The 20,411-nt window shown below is 49.1% G+C and overlaps 1 protein-coding gene across 1 annotated transcript in view; it reads left to right on the top strand.

The window, feature by feature from the left end:
• The window catches only part of LOC147096877 (cation channel sperm-associated auxiliary subunit gamma-like), a 297,982-nt gene that overhangs the window by 209,448 nt on the left and 68,123 nt on the right, over positions 1-20,411 (top strand). Inside the window, exon 13 of the mRNA XM_085973141.1 lies at positions 2,450-2,621. Coding sequence (XP_085829267.1) covers positions 2,450-2,621 — 172 coding nt within the window. The remainder of the gene's footprint in view (positions 1-2,449; positions 2,622-20,411) is intronic.

The raw sequence follows: 20,411 nt of genomic DNA, 5'->3' as shown, positions 1-20,411 counted from the left end.
GAAATGTGAAGATATCCACTTTGGTAGCAAAAATAGAAAAGCAGAGTATTTTTTAAATGGTGAGAGATTGGGAAATGTTGGTGTTCAGAGGGACCTGGGTGTCCTTGTACACGAATCATTGAAAGTTAACATGCAGGTACAGCAAGCAATTAGGAAAGCAAATGGTATGTTGGCCTTTATTACAAGAGGATTTGAGTAAAGACGTCTTACTGCAATTATATAGTGTCCTGGTGAGACCACACCTGGAGTATTGTGTACACCTTTGGTCTCCTTACCTAAGGAAGGATATACTTGCCATAGAGGGAGTGCAACGAAGGTTCACAAAACTGATTCCTGGGATGGGGGGCTTGTCCTAAGAGGAGAATTTTTTTTATTCATTTATGGGATGTGGGCGTCGCTGGCAAGGCCAGCATTTATTGCCAATCCCTAATTGCCCTTGAGAAGGTAGTGGTGAGCCACCTTCTTGAACCGCTGCAGTCCGTGGTGAAGGTACTCTCACATTGCTGTTAGGCAGGGAGTTCCAGGATTTTGACCCAGCGATGATGAAGGAACGGCGATATACTTCTAAGTCAGGATGGTGTGTGACTTGGAGGGGAACTTGGAGGTGGTGGTGTTCCCATGCACCTGCTGCCCTTGTCCTTCTAGGTGGAAGAGGTTGTGGGTTTGGGAGGTGCTGCCGAAGAAGCCTCGGCGAGTTGCTGCAGTGCATCTTGTAGATGGTACACACTGCAGCCACGGTGCGCCGGTGGTGGAGGGAGTGAATGTTTAAGGTGGTGGATGGGGTGCAAATCAAGCGGGCTGCTTTGTCCTGGATAGTGTCGAGCTTCTTGAGTGTTGTTGGAGCTACACTCATCCAGGCAAGCGGAGAGTACTCCATCACACTCCCCCCGATTCCCATTGACTTCAGTTTTACTAGGGCTCCTTGATGCAACACTTGGCCAAAGGCTGCCTTGATGTCTAGGGCAGTCACCTCTGGAATTCAGCTCCTTTGTCCATGTTTGGACTAAGGCTGTAATGAGGTCAGGAGCCGAGTGGTCTTGGCGGAACCCAAACTGGGCATCAGTGAGCAGGTTATTGGTGAGTAAGTGCCGCTTGATAGCACTGTCGATGACACCTTCCATCACTTTGCTAATGATTGAGAGTGGACTGATGGGGCGGTAATTGGCCGGATTGGATTTGTCCTGCTTTTTGTGGACAGGGCATACTTGGGCAGTTTTCCACATTGTTGGATAGATGCCAGTGTTATAACTGTACTGGAACAGCTTGGCTAGAGGCGCGGCTAGTTCTGGAGCACAAGTCTTCAGCACAATAGCTGGGATGTTGTCGGGGCCCATAGCCTTTGCTGTATCCAGTCCGCTCAGCCGTTTCTTAATATCATGTGGAGTGAATCGAATTGGCTGAAGATTGGCTTATGTGATGGTGGGGACCTCAGGAGTCGGCCGATATGGATCATCTACTTGACACTTCTGGCTGAAGATGGTTGCAAACGCTTCAGCCTTGTCTTTTGCACTCACGTGCTGGGCTCCACCAGCATTGAGAAGCCTCCTCCTCCTGTAAGATTGAGTAGACTAGGCCTATATTCTCTAGAGTTTAGAAGAATGAGAGGTGATCACATTGAAACATACAAAATTCTTACAGGGCTTGACAGGGTAGATGCAGTGAGGATGTTTCCCTTGGCTGGGGAGTCTAGAACCAGGGGTCACAGTCTCAGAATAAGGGGTCGGCCATTTAGGACTGAGATGAGGAGAAATTTCTTCACTCGGAGGGTGATGAATCTTTGGAATTCTCTACCTCAGAGGGCTGTGGAAATTCAGTCATTGAGTATATTCAAGACAGAGATCGATAGATTTTTGGATATTAAGGGGATCAAGGAATATGGGGATAGTGCAAGAAAGTGGAGATGAGGTAGAAGATCAGCCATGATCTTATTGAATGGCGGAGCAGGCGCGAGGGGCCAAATGGCCGACTCCTCCTATTTCTTATGTAAAGGATTTGATAAGAATAGATAGAGAGAAACTCTTTCTCATTTTGGATGTAGGTCATTATGATGATCAAAAAATACAGCAGCGTCAAACTGCCCACCATAAACAGGACTTTCTATGGCTCCAGTTAAAACCGTGTGGTTCAATCCTGACGTTGATGTTCATTTTCACTGCTGACAAAAGACACTGAAAATGGACTAACACCATCACACAAGCATGTTCTATAAAATAATACAGGCTGATTTGAGTTCAAGGATGCAACTCATCTTGGGATGCAGGTAACGTTGAGTGCTGCTCTCATGATTTGCAGTGTCATCTAAACCTTTAGCTTGTTACGACTTTGTAACAGAATACAGCCTTTATATTATGTAATGTGAGTACTAGCGCCAACATCCCTATAAAAAAGAACATCACCTAATGAAAATTTAATTTTTATTTTCATAATATTTTTTATCTTTCTATTCAAGCATTACTACTTCTTTCTGGCCAGTAACAAACTCTCGAAGGGCGGATTCTATGTGGAAACATATGATTACCGGAAGCTCTATCATGATAATTTATATGACTCATTGCCTTCTGTTATTTACCTGGACAAAAGCAGCTTGTATGAGTTCTTCATCTACCTCACTGTGAACACTGGTGAGTTGAAACATCTAGCCTGTTGTTTTTAAACGCCAGAATCACCTCATAATTATACAGTGAGTCTAAGCATCAGGTTCCTACTTAAAATAAATTATGTAGCTTTCAAATGGGTTTATGTGTGTTGGGTTATTTTATCTGAAAAATCTTAATTAAATACTGAATGATGCTGATGTTATCAGGTCCATAGTCTGGGAGCATGGGAACAGCTACTGAACCTGATTATAGAGAAGGTAAATTAACATAGGCCTGGATTTTGCGGTCGGCGGTGTAACTAAGGATTACGCCACCGGCATCCAAACCAAATGTGCACTTACCTGCTGGGAAACCCCCTCCGAGAAGTTTCTGTCAGACACTGCGGAGTAGAGGGCAGCGTAGTGGCCCACGGCTCCCAGGGGCGCACTGTGTGGAAACGTACCTGGGATCATGTGGGCCGGTGCTCCAATCAGCAAACAGAAGGTCTCTCATTAATACTATTACAGATCCTAGGGCTATTCTCTATTTCAACTTCAGTACTTCAAAAAATATACTGAAATTTGTGAGCTGGGGGTCAGAGGTCTTTCAAAAAATAGTATGGATAGCTCAAAATTATGGTGCTACTTTGCTTTATAGAAAAGTACTGATTTGGAGCAAGTTACATTTTCAATAACTTAGATTGAAAATCACCACTACCCTTCTGGGCTACACAAGTGTTCTCCAGTTAGAATGCTTCCATCCAGAGAGGACCAACCCCAGACAACAACAACAACTTGTATTTATATAGTGCCTTTAAAGTAGTAAAATGGCCCAAGGCGCTTCACAGGAGTATTATAAGACAAACAATTTGACACCAAACTGCATAAGGTCAAAGAGGTAGGTTTTAAGGAGCGTCTTAAAGGAGGAAAGAGAGGTAGAGAGGCGGAGAGGTTTAGGCAGGGAATTCCAGGCAACAGAAGGCACAGCCACCACTGGTTGAGCGATTATAATCAGGGATGCTCAAGAGGGCAGAATTAGATAGTGCAGATATCTCGGGGGGTTGTGGGGCTGAAGGAGATAACAGAGATAGGGAGGGGCGAGGCCATGGAGTGATTTGAAAACAAGGATGAGAACTTTGAAATCGAGGCGTTGCTTAACCAGGAGCCAATGTTGGTCAGCGAGCACAAGGGTGATGGGTGAATGGGACTTGGTGCGAGTTAGGACACGGGCAGCCGAGTTTTGGATGACCTCAAGTTTACGTAGGGTAGAATGTGGGAGGCCAGCCAGAAGTTCAATGGAATAGTCAAGTCTAGAGGTAGCAAAAGCATGGATGAATGTTTCAGCAGCGGATGAGCTGGGGCAAAGGCGGAGACAGGCGATGTTACGGAGGTGGAAATAGGCAGTCTTAGTTATGCCGCGGACATGTAGTCGGAAGCTCATTTAAGGGTCAAATATGACACGAAGGTTGCAAACAGTGTGGTTCAGCCTCAGACAGATGTTAGGGAGAAGGATGGAGTCAGTGGCTAGGGAATGGAGTTTGTGGCAGGGACAGAAAACAATGGCTTCGGCCTTCCCAATATTTAATTGGAGAACATTTCTGCTCATCCAGAACTGGATGTTGGACAAGCAGTCTGACAATTTAGAGGCAGTGGAGGGGGTCAAGAGAAGTGGTAGTGAGGTAGAGCTGGGTGTCATCAGTGTGCATGTGGAAACTGATGCTTTGTTTTTGGATGATGTCGCCAAGGGGCAGCATATAGATGAGAAATAGGAGGGGCCAAGGATAGATCCTCGGGGGACACCAGAGGTAACGACTCGGGAGCAGGAAGAGAAGCCGTTGCAGGTGATTCTCTGGCTACAATTAGATAGATAAGAATGGAACCAGGCAAGTACAGTCCCACCCAGCTGGACGATGGTGGAGAGGCGTTGGAGAAGGATGGTGTGGTCAACCGTGTCAAAGGCTGCAGACAAGTCAAGAAGGACGAGGAGGGATAGTTTACCTTTGTCACAGTCACAAAGGATGTCATTTGTGACTTTGATGAGAGCCGTTTCGGTACTGTAGCTGGGACAGAAACCTGATTGGAGGGATTCAAACATGGAGTTGTGGGAAATATGGGCACGGATTTAGGAGGCGACATGTTCAAGGACTTTGGAGAGGAAAGGGAGGTTGGAGATGGGCCGGTAGTTTTCAAGGATGGAGGAGTCAAGGGTTGTTTTTTTTGAAGAGAGGGGTGATGATGGCAGATTTGAGGGAGAGGGGGACGTTACCTGAGGAGAACCATTAACAATGTCAGCTAACATGGGAGCCAGAAAAGGAAGTTGGGTGGTCAGCAGTTTGGTGGGAATAGGGACGAGGGAGCAGGAAGTGGGTCTCGTGGACAAGATGAGCACGGAGAGGTCATGAGGGGAGATCGGAGAGAAACTGGAGAAAGATGTGAATTCAGGGCTAGGGCAGGGGGAACCTGAGAGGAAGTTTGACCCGGTGGGCATGGGGAAGGAAGGGAAGTGGCAGAGGCAGCTGAACGGATGGTCTCAACCTTAGAGACAAAGACGTCCATGAGCTCCTCACACTTGTTGTCAGAGGTGAGGGTGGAGGAGATGGGTTTAAGAAGATGGTTAGCAGTAGAGAATAGAAGCCGGGGTTTATTTTTGCATTCCACAATGATTCTGGAATAGTGAGCAATTTTGGCAGATGAGAGCAGGACCCGATAATGCTTTATGTGGTCCAGCCAGATCTGACGGTGAATGGCTAAACCAGTTGTCCGCCATATCCGTTCAAGTCTGCATCCCTTGGACTTAAGGGAGTGAAGATGAGGGCCGTACCAAGGGGAGCGGCCAGGGTGAGATAGAGTAATTGTTTTAATAGGGACTAGGTCATCAAAGGTGGTGGTGAGGGTGTGGTTGAGTAGATCGGTAGCTGCAGAAATGTCGTGGTGAATGGAGGGGCAAAGGCTGGACAATTACGATTTCATAAGTGCAGTTGTAAGAGAGTTGGAGAGAGTTTTTTCCAGGGGCAGACACAGAAGGAAGTAGGGTTGGGGGTGGGTGGAAGGGGGATGTGGGTGGAGAGCGATACGAGGAAGTGGTCAGAGATGGCCTTATCTGCGATTGACATGATGGGAGTAGCGAGGCCACGAGAGATGGTGAGGTCGAGGGGGTGGCCGTGAATATGGGTTGGGGAGTTTACATGGAGGGAGAGATTAAGGGAGGATAGTAGGCTAGTGAACTCAGGGGAGAGAGAGCATGATGAACTGAGATGGAGGTTGAAATCACCATGAGAAGTCGTTCGATGCAGAGGTTGAGGGAGGAAAGCAGTGACGATATCTCGGTAATAACATTTTAATGGTACTTGGGTGGGCGGTAGAGAACGAGTATTTTAAATGAGAGGTGAGAGGAGTGGAATAAGGTGAGATGCTCAAAGGAGGAGAAAGTGCCAAGTGAGTAGTGGGGGTAGATAAAGGTGTGATTTGATGATGAAAGCCACACCGCCACCATGGCAGTCTGAGCGAGGCAAGTGGTGGAAGGTATAGCCAGGCAGGCAGGCTTCATTTAAGGGTAAGGTGTCATCACCCCTCACTCAACCAAGTTTCCGTCAGGGCCATGATGTCGATGCAATCATCTGCTGTGTGACCTGCTGTGATTAGAGCTGGAGAAATTTTCTCTCTGCAAAGCAAATTTGAAGTGCGACTTTCTTATACTTATTGGAATTCCTATAGCCTCTGGGAACTATGTTCGATCTTCCATAAAATGCATTTCAGAATCGTCTAAGCAAATCATTTATTTTTTCATGTGCAAGTTGGAAAGCTATTTTCACCACTTTGTATTACTGTTTAACCTTCCTTTTTAATTAATGGAGTGCAATTTCTTAATTATCTTGTCAGGAAGTATCTCCTTACACTGTGCCCTGTGCCTGTTTGCACCAGCCATAACATTTTCATAAGTAGTTGCTGGGCAGTTGGTGGGAAATTAGTCGAACTCTGCGCCAGCAATTAGGATTTCAATGTCAGTGCGGATCATCTGTCAAGTCGGAACTTGACAGATCGCAAGTTTGGGATTTAGCACATGTGGAATTCCTGACTTTGCTGTCCATTTGAAAGGTGGCATGATGGTGTACTCTGAGATTACACCGTCATACTGACTGCAAATTCGAGCCCGTTAGAAATACGGTGGAAAAAGTGATAATCCATGTCAACTCTTTAAATACTTTTTACAACAGTTTAAAAGTTTTGCAGACTTACTGCCATAATTTCAAGAACAAACTTTTATTTGTGAAGTATTATCAAAGTTTTTACATGCTAAATAGAAAACATCTATTTCATCAGTTGTTTGAGAGGTGCAACTAATAACCATATACATTTGCTGAATTTGCCAAATGGTTACATGGCGCGTACACACAGATCTATAAATCACACCCAGACCAGGACATACAGCTTAAGAAAAGATTAAAATTAAGAAAGCCCAATTGACCAATCAAAGCACAGATCACTACCACTTGAGCTGACATAGCCCAGACTCCAGCTACATTTTAAACTCTCCTAATGTTTTTCTACTCCACTACCTTACCTCGCGGTGGAAACCTGGAAATAAGTTCAGCACGTCTGTCAGTGGCATTTTAACATAGGCACCTCATTATCATTTCACTTCCGGGTTTTGGTGTTGATTGCGCATCAATGGGCGCGGTACAGACCCACATAACGCAATCTCAACTCCAGTATAAAAAGGGCCAATCCTAAGATGAAATTTGGAGGAGTTGGGAGTTGGAAGCAAGAGAGAAATACTTTGACATAATAGCAAAATACTGCGGATGCTGGAAATCTGAAATAACAACAGAAAATGCTGGAAATACTCAGCAGGCCAGGCAGCATCCGTGGAGAGAGAAACAGAGTTAACGTTTCAGGTCTGTGACCCTTCATCAGAACTTAAAGTTAACTCTGTTTCTCTCTCCACGGATGCTGCCTGGCCTGCTGAGTATTTCCAGCATTTTCTGTGGTTATTTCAGAAATACATTGACAATGGATTCAGAATGCTCAACGGCTGTGCCCCCGCTTCAATGATACCTCCCTTGATATACTGCTGGGGGCAGTGAGGAGCAGCAGAGAGATACTGTTCCCCAGCAACGGGAGGGAGAAACCTGCTGCTGCCACAAAGTAGGCATAGCTGGAGGTGGCCCAGGAGGTCGGCAGCAGGAGCACTGTGCCACGCTCCTGGATTCAGTGCAGGAAGAGCTTTAATGATTTAACCAGGTCAGGAAATGTGAATAAAAAACCCATCCACCTACATCCTGCTGTGCGCATCACCCTTCCCCCACTCTGCCTTGTCAAGCCTGCCCAATAACATCACTCCTTACACTCACTTACCTTGCAAGTGCACCCATCCTCTCTTTCTATGCACTTCCTCACATCCCCATCTATCCATCCACCACTGCCACTCACGCTCATCTTTATGCAATTTGATGCCTCTTCCTGATAGTCACCCTCGCCAAATGCACTCTATCCATTGCATGAACATTTACCATTACAGTCACTCATAGGTCTGCTCTTTCCCCTGTTGCAGGAGAAGAGCACAGAAAGCAAGGGAGAGAACCGGAGGTGGTCCTCCACAGATCTCACAATGGACAACTGCAGCGGAGGAAATGCTGGAGATAAGTGGCTTTGTGACGTCCCTGGCCATCAGAGATGGGGACCTTCCAGATAGAATTAAATATTATGCACACGCGTCACACAACGCTCAGTCATCTTCATAATGATAAGTTGCAACATTCTTACCTTGCCAGTACTGATTCCCATCTTTTCTCTCCAATGGGGCCTTCACGTGTGCAGCAAGAGTCCATGGACCTCACGGATGATGAATCCTCAAAGGAGCTGATTCCTTCTGAGGGTGCACCATCGCAGGACTCATGCTCACCATGCACCAGCTCAGATACTCACAGTTTGGTGAAACCATTTAGACAAATTGTTGGGATTTCAGTTGGTGGCTCACACTTCACAAGTGAGCAAGAGCAGACAGTGGTAGCAGGGACAGCTGTGGAGAGTCCGCATCGAAGGGCGCTCTCCAGGCTCTGCTCAGCTGGACACAGATGCCGTACCCCAGGAGCTGACGATGAAAAGGATAATCATTGAGAAGCACCAGAAAATGTGTGATGTATGACAGGCCTTCCAAGCACACTGTCCACAATTGCAGAGATAATGGAGGAGTCTGCCTCAAACATGTGTGGGTTAATGTTGCAAGGCATTGGGGCAATGTCTTATTGCATGGATAGAGTGGCCAACTCCATGGAACATCAATCCCGGCAATCAAATGAGGGCTTGACAATGGCCATGCACACTCTGGATGCCAACCTGTCTGGCGCCTTAAATAGGATGACAGATAACTTAGCTTTGGCCTTACAGCGCCCCACTGATCTATACCAAACTACTCTCCAGCAGAGCGATAGCAGTGAAGTGTGGCTGGCCCATGAGACGGATGCTGGCAAAAGGCAACATGGAATTGTAACTCCACTTGAAGCACTTCCACTTCTCACTTGTTGTCCCCCACCCCTCAGTCAGTACCCGACATGTTGCTTCATGGTCGAGTTTGCTCCTACATAAGTGCAGGTGGAGAAGTCTTTGGAAGGGCCCTCAGTGGCTCCACAACCGAGGTCGTCAGCAAAGAGCATCTCAGAGCAGGGATCTGAGCAGCCTGCCTCTACCTCTGCTGAAGCCACAGTGGTTGTACCACATAGGAGCGTTAGGAAAAGGAAGAGTTGTTGAGATACCGCGGCAAACGTGGGAGTCGAGACCAGAGTTGATGGAACACAACTGCTTTAATTTACATCATGGCAAAAAGAGAGCTTGAAAAGCCCGCGCAACCACTTAAATACTCCCCAGACAGGAAGTGCTCCCGGCAGCCTGTCCCTGCGGGAAACAAGTTGCCGGAGGAAAGGGCCCCCGGCTGGGGGCGGCTGCTGCCGGCAGTGCGCCTGCGTAAACTGTCCGTGCCGCCATGAGCGGATTATGTCCAATGGTGGCGTGTCGCCACAGAGCTCCCCCCAGAATCCGCTTAGGAGGAGTGGACGAGTCGTGACGGTGGTCTAATGGTTCTGCCGGAGCGGCTCTGAGTTGCCGCCGGTCTAATTGGTGGGGCCGGGCGGTTCGCCGCCGGCTGTGCTGGCTTGCTGGCGGGACGGCCTCTAGTTGGAGGTCGGGCCACGGGGACCTGTTCCCCTGGTTCTGTGTGTGTTGGTTTGAGTCGGTCGATGGAGACTGTTTCGACCCTGTCGCCGAGTCGCAGCTTGAAGACCTTGTCCCCGGTTTGTAGTACCTCATACGGTCCGTCGTACGGGGGTCGCAGGGGTCCGCGGTGCGCGTCGTGTCGCACGAAGTCGAAGCGTGCCTGCTGTAAGTTTGGCGGGACGTGAGGTGCGAGCTCGCCGTGTCGGTTGACCGGAAGTGGGGCGAACTGTTGAGCGGAAGAGAAAGAGTTGAGCCGCTGCTGTTCGGCCGACCAAGGCGTGGTAGCCTCCGGGAGGAATTCGCCTGGTACGCGCAGCGGTTGTCCGTAGACTAACTCCGCTGCTGAGGACTGGAGGTCTTCCTTGACCACGGTGCGTAGGCCTAGCAGCACCCACGGTAGGCGGTCAGCCCAGGTACTGTCCTGCAGGCTGGCGCGGAGTGAGGCCTTGAGTGACCTGCGGAAGCGTTCACACAGCCCGTTGGCCTGCGGGTGGTATGCCGTGGTTCGGTGGAGCGTCACCCCGAGGTTGCGTGCTGTGGCCGTCCAGAGTTCAGAGGTGAACTGGGCGCCTCTGTTGGAGGTTATGTCGGCCGGTACGCCGAACCTCGCGACCCAGGTGTTAATGAACGCCCTGGCAATGCCGGCTGTGGTGGTGGAGGTCAACGGCACTGCCTCAGGCCAGCGTGTGTAGCGGTCGACCATCGTGAGGAGATAAGTTTGGCCTTGCGATGGCGGCAGAGGACCGACGATGTCGACGTGTACGTGGTCGAAGCGGCGGCTGGGTACCTCGAAGTCTCCCAGGGGTGCTTTTGTGTGCAGCTGTACCTTAGCCCGTTGGCAGGCGAGGCAGGAGGTGGCCCAAGTCCGAACATCTTTGCTGAGGCCGCGCCAGACGAAGCGCTGGGAGAGGAGTTTGACGGATGCGCGGGAACCCGGATGGGAGAGCCCATGGAGCACGTCGAAGATGCGGCGGTGCCAGGTTGCAAGGATGACCGGCCTGGGTTGGCCGAGTGAGACATCGCAAGTGACTGCCGTGGCTTCGGGCCCGTGCGCGACCTTGGCTAGGCGTAGCCCTGGCAGGCTGGTAGCCACCGAGAGGAGGTCTGGGTCCGTGAGCTGGGCCGCTGCTAGTTGCGCGTAGTTGACCGCTAGGTAATTCGCGCAGATGGCGGGACGGGAAAGGCAGTCGGCGACAACATTGTCTCTACCGGAGACATGCTGGATGTCCGTGGTAAACTCGGACACGGCCGCGAGCTGGCGTTGCTGCCTAGCGGACCAGGGTTCGGTGTTCTTGGCCATCGCGTATGTGAGCGGCTTGTGGTCCACGTACGCGGTAAAGGGGCGGCCCTCCAGGAGGAACCTGAAATGGCGGACCGACAGGTGGAGCGCGAGGAGCTCGTGGTCGAAAGTAGAGTATTTGACCTCCGGGGGCACAGTTGGCGGCTGTAGAAGGCAAGTGGCTGCCACGCGCCATTGACCCACTGCTTGAACACGGCTCCGACCGCATGGTCGGAGGCGTCGGTGGTGAGCGCGACCCGGGCATCGGCCCTCGGGTGCACGAGCAGGGTGGCGTCGGCGAGCTCGTTTTTGGTGGCGTCGAAGGCGGCTGACGTGTCAGCGGTCCAGGCTACGGCCATCTTGCCGAATTTACCTCGGAGGGAGTCGTATAGGGGCTTCATGAGGGCTGCAGCTCTGGGGATGAACCTGTTGTAGAAGTTCACCATTCTGAGGAACTCCTGGAGGCCCTTGATGGTTTTGGGGCGGGGGAATTGCTGGACGGCCTGCACCTTGTTGGGCACGGGGACGGCCCCAGCAGGGGTGATGTGGTGGCCGAGAAAATCGATCTCAGCTAGGCCGAATTGGCACTTCGCTGGGCTGAGGATGAGCCCGTGTTGGGCTAGGCGCCCGAACAAGATGCGAAGGTGTTCGAGGTGTTCCTGTTTGGAGGAGCTGGCCACGAGAATGTCATCTAGATAGACAAATAGGAAGTTCAGGTCCCGGAGGACTGAGTCCATAAGGCGCTGGAAAGCCTGGGCTGCATTCTTGAGGCCGAAGGGCATCCTCAGGAACTCGAACAGGCCGAATGGGGTGATGACGGCCGTTTTGGGGATGTCCGCGGGGTGTACGGGGACTTGGTGGTAACCGCGCACCAGGTCGACCTTGGAGAAGACGGTTCGTCCGGCCAGTCGGGCCGAGAAGTCCTGGATGTGCGGCACCGGGTATCGGTCGGGGGTGGTGGCGTCGTTGAGGCGGCGGTAGTGCCCGCAGGGGCGCCAGCCTCCACCGGGCTTGGGGGCAATGTGGAGGGGCGAGGCCCAAGAGCTGCTGGAGCGGCGGATGATGCCGAGTTGCTCCATGGTGGTGAACTCGGCCCGCACGATTTCCAGCTTGGCTGGGTTGAGTCTGCGGGCGTGGGCAGAGACCGGGGGGCCGGTGGTGGGGATATAGTGCTTCACACCGTGTTTGGCGGCTTTGGCCGAAAAGGTCGGGTTAGTGAGGGCGGGAAACTTGGCTAGTAGTGCCGAGTAGTCGTCCGTGGCTCTGGCGAGGCAGTAGGTCATCAGGCTGGCCGAACGGGCCGGGGTGAATGTGCCAGGGATGGGGGCTATAGTGTTGATGTCGACGAGGCGGTGCCTCGGAATGTCGAGAAGGAGGCCGTGGGCACGTAGGAAGTCGGCGCCGATGAGTGGGCAGAGGACCTTGGCTGTGCTGAACTCCCAGCGGTAGCGGCGGCCTGCGAGGTCGAGCGTGACCATGCGGGTGCCGTATGTGCGGATGTCAGAGCCATTGGCTGCGGCCAGCGTGATACCCCGTGCGCCGCGTTGGATTTCGAGGGCGGAGGTGGGGGTGATGCTGTGCTGGGCTCCTGTGTCGCACAGGAATCGGCGGTTGGTGCTGTCGTCAGTGACGTACAGGAGGGGCCCCTTTTGCCCCGCGGCCATCGTGGGGGCCGGTGCGGGGGGGGTTTGAAAGTGCACGGTGGCGTGCAGCGTTGGGCCCTAGTGCCAAAACGGGTGTGGTAGTAGCAGTGACCTGGAGTGGAAGGGCGGTTGGGCCTAGTGGGCCGGGGGGACAGCGTGGTCGTTGCCGTGAGGTCGGGCGCGACGTCGCGGGCGGTCTGCGCGGAGAGCAGCTGGTCGGCCTTTTCGGCTATCTCATTCAGGTCCGTGGAGCCAGACTCCACAATGAGCGGGCGGATGCTGGCGTGGAGCTGCCGAATGAAAAGCGTGCGAAAGAGGGCGCCGGGGTTTTTGTCGTCCGAGAGGGACAGCATGTGGGAAAGCAGGTCTGATGGTAAAGCGTCACCAAGGCCTGGGAGGTTGAGGAGTTGGCAGTTGCGCTGGTAAGAGGACGCCTGAAATTTTTTAAGAAGCGCGGCCTTCAGATGTTCGTACTTGCCTTCCTCTGGTGGATCCTGCAGCGCTGCCCAAACCTTGGGGACTGTGGCGCAGGTGAGAGAGGTGACGAGGTAGTCGTACTTCGTGACGTCGACTGTAATGCTTCTCAGCCGGAATCTGGACTCGGCTTGAACGAACCAGGCTTCGGCTAGGTTCTCCCAAAAGTCCGGTAGTTTAACCGTGACTGCATTTGTATCTGCCATGCTAGCTTAGGATTCGTCCTGAGCGTCGGGGTCACCAGTGTTGAGATACCGTGGCAAACGTGGGAGTCGAGACCAGAGTTGATGGAACACAACTGCTTTAATTTACATCATGGCAAAAAGAGAGCTTGAAAAGCCCGCGCAACCACTTAAATACTCCCCAGACAGGAAGTGCTCCCGGCAGCCTGTCCCTGCGGGAAACAAGTTGCCGGAGGAAAGGGCCCCCGGCTGGGGGCGGCTGCTGCCGGCAGTGCGCCTGCGTAAACTGTCCGTGCCGCCGTGAGCGGGTTATGTCCAATGGTGGCGTGTCGCCACAGAGTAAAGCTTTGTAGTTCACCGAGTGTATGCACATGGGTGTATGTGGAAATGTTATGTTGTGAAGTTTCCGTTCTTTAGTAGAATCACATAAAATGTATTACTTTGCCCCAGTTTTCCGTGTTGCCCATTCTTGGTTGCTGGCTGGCAATTAGTCTTTTCACTTGTTTAATGATGAATGAGAAGACATAAATTGACGGGGACCAATGAGGGGATGGTTGGTTATTAGCAGGACTGCTTTGTGTCAGTGGCATTGGGGGTGTGGGGAACAGTGGATGTTGCATGTGGTTAAGACATCAGTCAGTGGTGGTAACTAACTGAACCTTGGGGTGGTGAAATAACAACAGAAAATGCTGGAAAAACTCAGCAGGTCAGGCAACATCCGTGGACAGAAATTTGAGTTGACGTTTCGGGTCGAACCCTTCTTCAAAACTGGAAAGAAAAGATGGATCGGAGGCAGGGCTGCGATCGGACAAAACTTAATAAAAGAAACAAAAGAAGTAAAAAAGAGACAATGAAAGGTGTTAGAAGCTAGACGAGATGGTAATAGGCTGAGATTGGGTGTAAAGTGTACTGGTAGGGCAAGGGATAGCTGCCAGGTGTGAGAGCGAAACAAAAGGAAAGGGTGGGGGGGGAAAGGAGTGGAAAAATTACAAGAAAAAATGAAATAGGGCCGAGGTTATGATCTGAAATTGTTGAACTCGATATTGAGTCCGGAAGGCTGCAGAGTGCCTAATCGGTTCAGATCATAACCTCGGCCCCTATTTCATTTTTTCTTGTAATTTTTCCACTCCTTTCCCCCCTCCCCCCGCTTTCCTTTTGTTTCGCTCTCACACCTGGCAGCTATCCCTTGCCCTGCCAGTACACTTTACACCTAATCTCAGCCTATTACCATCTCGTCTAGCTTCTAACACCTTTCATTGTCTCTTTTTTACTTCTTTTGTTTCTTTTATTAGGTTTTGTCCAATCGCAGCCCTGCCTCCGATCCATCTTTTCTTTCCAGTTTTGAAGAAGGGTTCGACCCGAAACGTCAACTCAAATTTCTGTCCACGGATGTTGCCTGACCTGCTGAGTTTTTCCAGCATTTTCTGTTGTTATTTCGGATTTCCAACATCCGCAGTATTTTGCTATCGTACTTGGTGTGGAGATGCCGGTGTTGGACTGGGGTGGACAAATGTAAGCAATCACACAACACCAGGTTATAGTCCAACAGCTTTATTTGAAATCACAAGCTTTCGGAGCGCTGCTCCTTCGTCAGGTGAAGTGGAGAGATGCATAAAAACACAGCTTATATAGTCAGAGACATTTTACATTATTCTCTGACTATATAAGCTGCGTTTTTATGCATCTCTCCACTTCACCTGACGAAGGAGCAGCGCTCCGAAAGCTTGTGATTTCAAATAAAGCTGTTGGACTATAACCTGGTGTTGTGTGATTTCTTATAACTGAACCTTGCATTAGTAAGGGCATCCCTGGCATCCCGGGCAGCAATGTGAGCAGCTGGTTCTACATTGCATCATCACCTTCGTCCTTCTCCTCCTCGGATTCGTCCGCAGACATTGTGCGCACTATGCCTTGTTCCTCCTGGAGCTCTAAGCCTTGCTGCTGCGCAATAGCACAACACCCCATGATCATTTTGGACTCCCTGGCTGGTGCATACTGAAGAGTGCCTCCAGATCTGTCCAGGCACCTGAAGCGCATTTTCAGCATGACGATGGCTTGCACAATTACACATCTGATGGTCGTGCTTTGTAGCGCTCTTGAGCTTCATTGCTCGGGTTTCTCATGGGTGTCATCAGCCAAGTTTGATGGGGATATCCCTTGTCTCCCAGCAGCCACCCATTAAGTCTGCCTCCAGGTTCAGATTTGTAAGGGAGCTTGGACTGCCGCAGGAAAACAGCATCATGACAGTTCCCCGGGAATGTTACGCACACTTGCATAAATATCATTTTGTGGTTGCACATCGGCTGCATATTGATGGAATGGAAGCTGTTGTGGTTCACCAATACTCCTGGTTGATCTAGAGGTACGTGGAATGCCACGTGTGTGCAGTTAATGATGCCCTGCACTTTGAAGCTGTCAAACACTGACAATCTGTACTCCAAGTTAATTCCTTCCTCTCAGGCTGATTTAGATATCTCTCCAGAACAGAAAGCTGAATGCTGCAACTTTTGACAGCTCGCGGCCATTCTGCTTTCTGTGCCGGTGAGATGAGGGACTCCTGAGACCTGAAGGAAGGAAGGCTGTAAAGGTAAGTAAATGTAAGTAAAACTTCTTTAAACACTTTACACACACCAAACACACTTACCTTTGCACTCATGCACCCATCACTCACCTGAACACCAGACATCTCGAACCCTCCAAGCCCTTCAGCCCGACGGTCCGCCTCGCTAACTTGGCGTGGTTTGGAGCCGTCGGGAATAAAAATAGAGATTAGGCTAAAAACTGCCTGATAACTGTATTGATTTCTTTGTGGGTTCAATGACGAGACATTTATGAAAGAGAATGTCTTTTAATCTAAAGTTTGTTTAACTAAGTTAACAGCATTACAGGAGACACCATCTTAGAGATCCATCTAAAATGAAACTAAAACTAAACTCCCTCTCTCACATGCCCTCTGCTGGTCAGGCATAAATAATCAAACATGCAAATATGCTGGTAAGGCATCATAATCAAACAGGCAAATACCATCACTATTTGCTGATATCATTACATCTCCCTTTCTTAAAACAAAAGTATTTTACTTTTATCTAACAACATGTATTCTTTGTATTACTCTGCATTTTAACTGTAACACTTAATGAACTTACATTATCATTATCATTATCAAGGTTTTTTAACCTTGTTTTGTGTGTTCACATGAAATATGTAAATACACTATAACTTGAAGAGAGAATAAGATAACATTACTTCCTTCTATAACAAGAGTCCTTAAACTTGCTCAATGAGTCCCTCAGGAGGCTTCACGTGCCTTGAGGATTTTCTGATTGATTGTCCTTGAATCTGAGTTGTTGCCTCAGATGATGAGTTCTCAGCTGTGTGATCAGGTTGTTCAACAGTATCAGTCTTTTGACCTGCTGTGTGATCAGGTTGTTCAACAGTATCAGTCTTTTGACCTGCTGTGGCTGGTCCCATGAGAAGATCCTGACGATTTCTTCGCAGAACAGCACCCTCATCTGTCTGAATGGTGTATGATCTTGGTTGGACTTCACTCAGGACAGTTCCCTTCTGAGTCCATATGTTTGTTTTGTCTTTGAACCTTACTTGGTCACCAGTGTGGAGTTCAGGTAGGTTTTGTGTTCCTCTGTCATAGTAGTACTTTTGCTTTTCTTTCTGTTGTTCTTTGAACTTCCTCACTTTCTCCCCCTCTTTCGTTTTCAGGAGGTTCTCCGGGATGGGTAGGTTTGACCTTAGCAGGCGTCCCATAAGGAGTTGGGCTGGTGACATACCACACTCGAGCGGCGTTGTGCGGTATACAAGCATGCTCTGGTAGAAGTCAGTTCCACTGTCTTTTGCCTTGTACATCAGTCTTTTCACTGTCTGGACCGATTTTTCCACTAGTCCATTGGACTGTGGAAAGTGAGGACTTGACGTTGTGTGGACAAAGTCCCACTCTTTGGCAAAGTGTCGGAAACTTGCATTGTAAAACTGTGGTCCGTTGTCTGTGAAGACCTCGCTTGCCACGCCATGTCTGGAGAATATGGCTTTCATACCTGTTATCACAGCATCTGCAGTGGTGGTGTACAGTCTACAAACCTCTGGATACAGGGAGTAATAGTCTGTGACTACAAGATAGTCCTTCCCTTGACATACGAATAGGTCAGCGCCTACCTTCTGGTAAGGTCTGTCTGGCACTGGGTGTGGCTTTAGTGGTTCTACCGGATTGCTTGCTCGATATTTCAGGCATATTGTGCAGTTTGACACCTCATTTGTCACATCTTGGTTGATTCGTGGCCAGTACATCACCTCTCGTGCTCTTTTCTTACACTTTTCGATTCCCAGATGTCCTCCATGGATCCTTTTTAGCATCTCTTTTCTCAGACTCTTTGGGATAACTATTTTACTTCCTTTGTAGATGATGTCTTCGACCAGTGATAGTTCCGCCCTGCAGTTCCAGTACTCTGCCATGTCAGGTGAGCAGTCTTGTTTCATGTTGGGCCATCCATCCAAGATGCTTTTCCTCAGTCGTCTCAGTGTTTCATCTTTATTTGTCTCAGTCTTTATGAGCTCCATTTTTGCATCTGCTATGGGCAGTGCACTTGTGATCATGTCCACGTAGGCGTTCACTTTTTCACCCATTTTGGTGTTTGCGGGCTCACTTGGGTCAACAGCTCTGGACAACGTGTCTGCTGTATACATCAGCTTACCCGGAGTGTACGCAACATTCAATGTATAGCGTTGCAGCCTGATCATCATTCTTTGTATTCTAAGCGGACATCCATTTAGTGGCTTTTGGAACAATGCAATCAAGGGCTTATGGTCAGTCTCTACACTGATTGCTTGTCCTGACACAAACTGGTGAAATCTTTCACAGGCGTATGTGATGCTGAGCAGCTCCTTTTCTATTTGTGCATATCACGTCTCCGCGTCTGTCATTGAGCGCGATGCATATGCAATAGGTTGCCAGTAGTCATATTTTTGCAGAAGAACGGCACCGAGCCCACTCTGTGATGCATCTGATGATATCTTGATGGGTCTCGCTGGGTCATAAAACCTCAGAATTGGTTCCTCTGTGAGCAGTTTCTTTAGATCGCTCCATGACTTCTCATGCTCATGATTCCATTCCCATACTATGTTCTTTTCAGTTAGTCGTCTCAGTGGCGCCATCTTTTCTGAGAGGTTGGATATGAATTTACCCATGTAGTTGATCATTCCATTAAACCTCTGCATGTCCTTTTTGCATTGTGGCTTTGGCATATTCTCAATGGCGGACACCTTTCTGGGATCTGGTTTGATGCCCTCACTGCTAAGGATATCTCCCACGAATGTCAGTTCTGTCACCCCGAGCTGGCATTTCTCTCTATTCAGCTTCAGGTTTGTTTTCCTTGTTGTTTCCAGCACTTTTTTCAGTCTCTCGTCATGCTCAGTTCTCGTGGTTCCCCATACTATGATGTCATCCATTGATGTATCAACTCCCTCCAGATGCTCATAGATCATATGGATAGTTTTGTGATACACTTCAGGAGCTGAGGCAATGCCAAATGGTAACCTTAGGAATCTGTATCTGCCAAATGGACTGTTGAACGTGCACAGTCTTGAACTTGCCTCGTCCAGTTTCATCTGCCAAAATCCTGATGATGCATCTAACTTGCTGAAATACTTTGCATTTGTAAACTGTGCCATGATTTCCTCACGTGTAGGAAGCTTGAAGTGCTCTCTCTTTATTGCTCTGTTTAGATCTCTTGGATCCAGGCAAATTCTGAGCTTTCCATTCTTTTTGTCCACAACGACGAGGGAACTCACCCACTCAGTTGGCTCATCTATCTTCTGAATCATGTTCAGGCTTTCCATCCTGTCCAGCTCTGCCTTCAGTTGCTTTTGAAGAGCAAATGGAACTTTTCTGCATGGATGTATAACCGTTGGCATACTTTTATCTACTCTGATCGTATGTTCTCCTGGAAGGCAGCCTAGACCCTGAAATAGGTCGTTGTACTCTTTCATGAGTTCATCATAGACTGTCTCTCCTTCGCTTTCCACAACGAGGACTCTCTTTACCAGGTTCAGTCTCTCACAGGCTATTAAACCTAGTATGGCCTGCACATCCTTTGGCACCACGATTAATGCTAGCGTGTGCTCTCTGTCCTTGTGTGTCACTTTGACAATGCATCTTCCTTTCACTGGTATATCAGTACCTGAGTATCCTGTCATGTTCACTTTTATTCCATGTATCTTTGGTCTGGGTCTAATTTTCTTAAAATCAGTCTCTGATATCACATTAACTTGTGCTCCAGTATCCAATTTAAATGGAATGTGTATGTCATTCACCTTTAGTGTCAACATCCAGTCTCTTTTTTCTTTTTTGTTTTCAGACACAACATCCACATAGAACTCCTCTATCCCGCTTTCATCTACTGCATGGATCTTGCTTTGTTGCGCTTGGTTCTTACAGCAACGGGCATAATGGTTGTTTTTGTTGCAACTATTGCATGTTTTACCATATGCTGAACACTTTCTTGGTGGATGCTGTGTACCGCATCGACTACATGACTTTCGATTGCTCCTTTCATTTTTGTTCGCTGGCCACGCCTCTTTTTTCACATTGGCGCTCTTTTTGTTAAACGGTTTGTGTCCGTTCTTTCTCACTGCATCCACGTTGCAGCTACTGTCACTGAACAGTTCCTTTGCTTGCGACTTCACAGTCTCTGTAGCCCTACACAGTGCTATGGCTTTTCCCAGGTCTAGATTTTGCTCTCTTAGCAGTCTTTCCCTTAGACCATTATCTGGAATACCACACACCAGTCTGTCTTTTATCAGCGAGTCTGTCAGTCCCCCAAATTCACACATTTTGCTTCTGTTTCTCAGTTCAGTCACATACTGATCAATAGTCTCTCCCGTTTTCTGTACACATGTGAAAAATCTGTGCCTCTCAAATGTCACGTTACGTTTAGGTATGCAGTAGGCCTCAAACTGTTCCATTATTTTATCCAGCTTCATTTTGTCCCCATCAGCAGCGAATGTGAAGTTATTATACACCTCCAGCGCTTCATCACCCA

This window comes from Somniosus microcephalus, chromosome 34 (genome assembly GCF_052327205.1).
Source record: "Somniosus microcephalus isolate GS21.2 chromosome 34, FLI_Smic_1.0, whole genome shotgun sequence".
In the NCBI taxonomy this organism is placed as follows: domain Eukaryota; kingdom Metazoa; phylum Chordata; class Chondrichthyes; order Squaliformes; family Somniosidae; genus Somniosus; species Somniosus microcephalus.
Note: the sequence above shows the minus strand (reverse complement) of the source record. Positions and strands in the feature narration are given on the sequence as shown.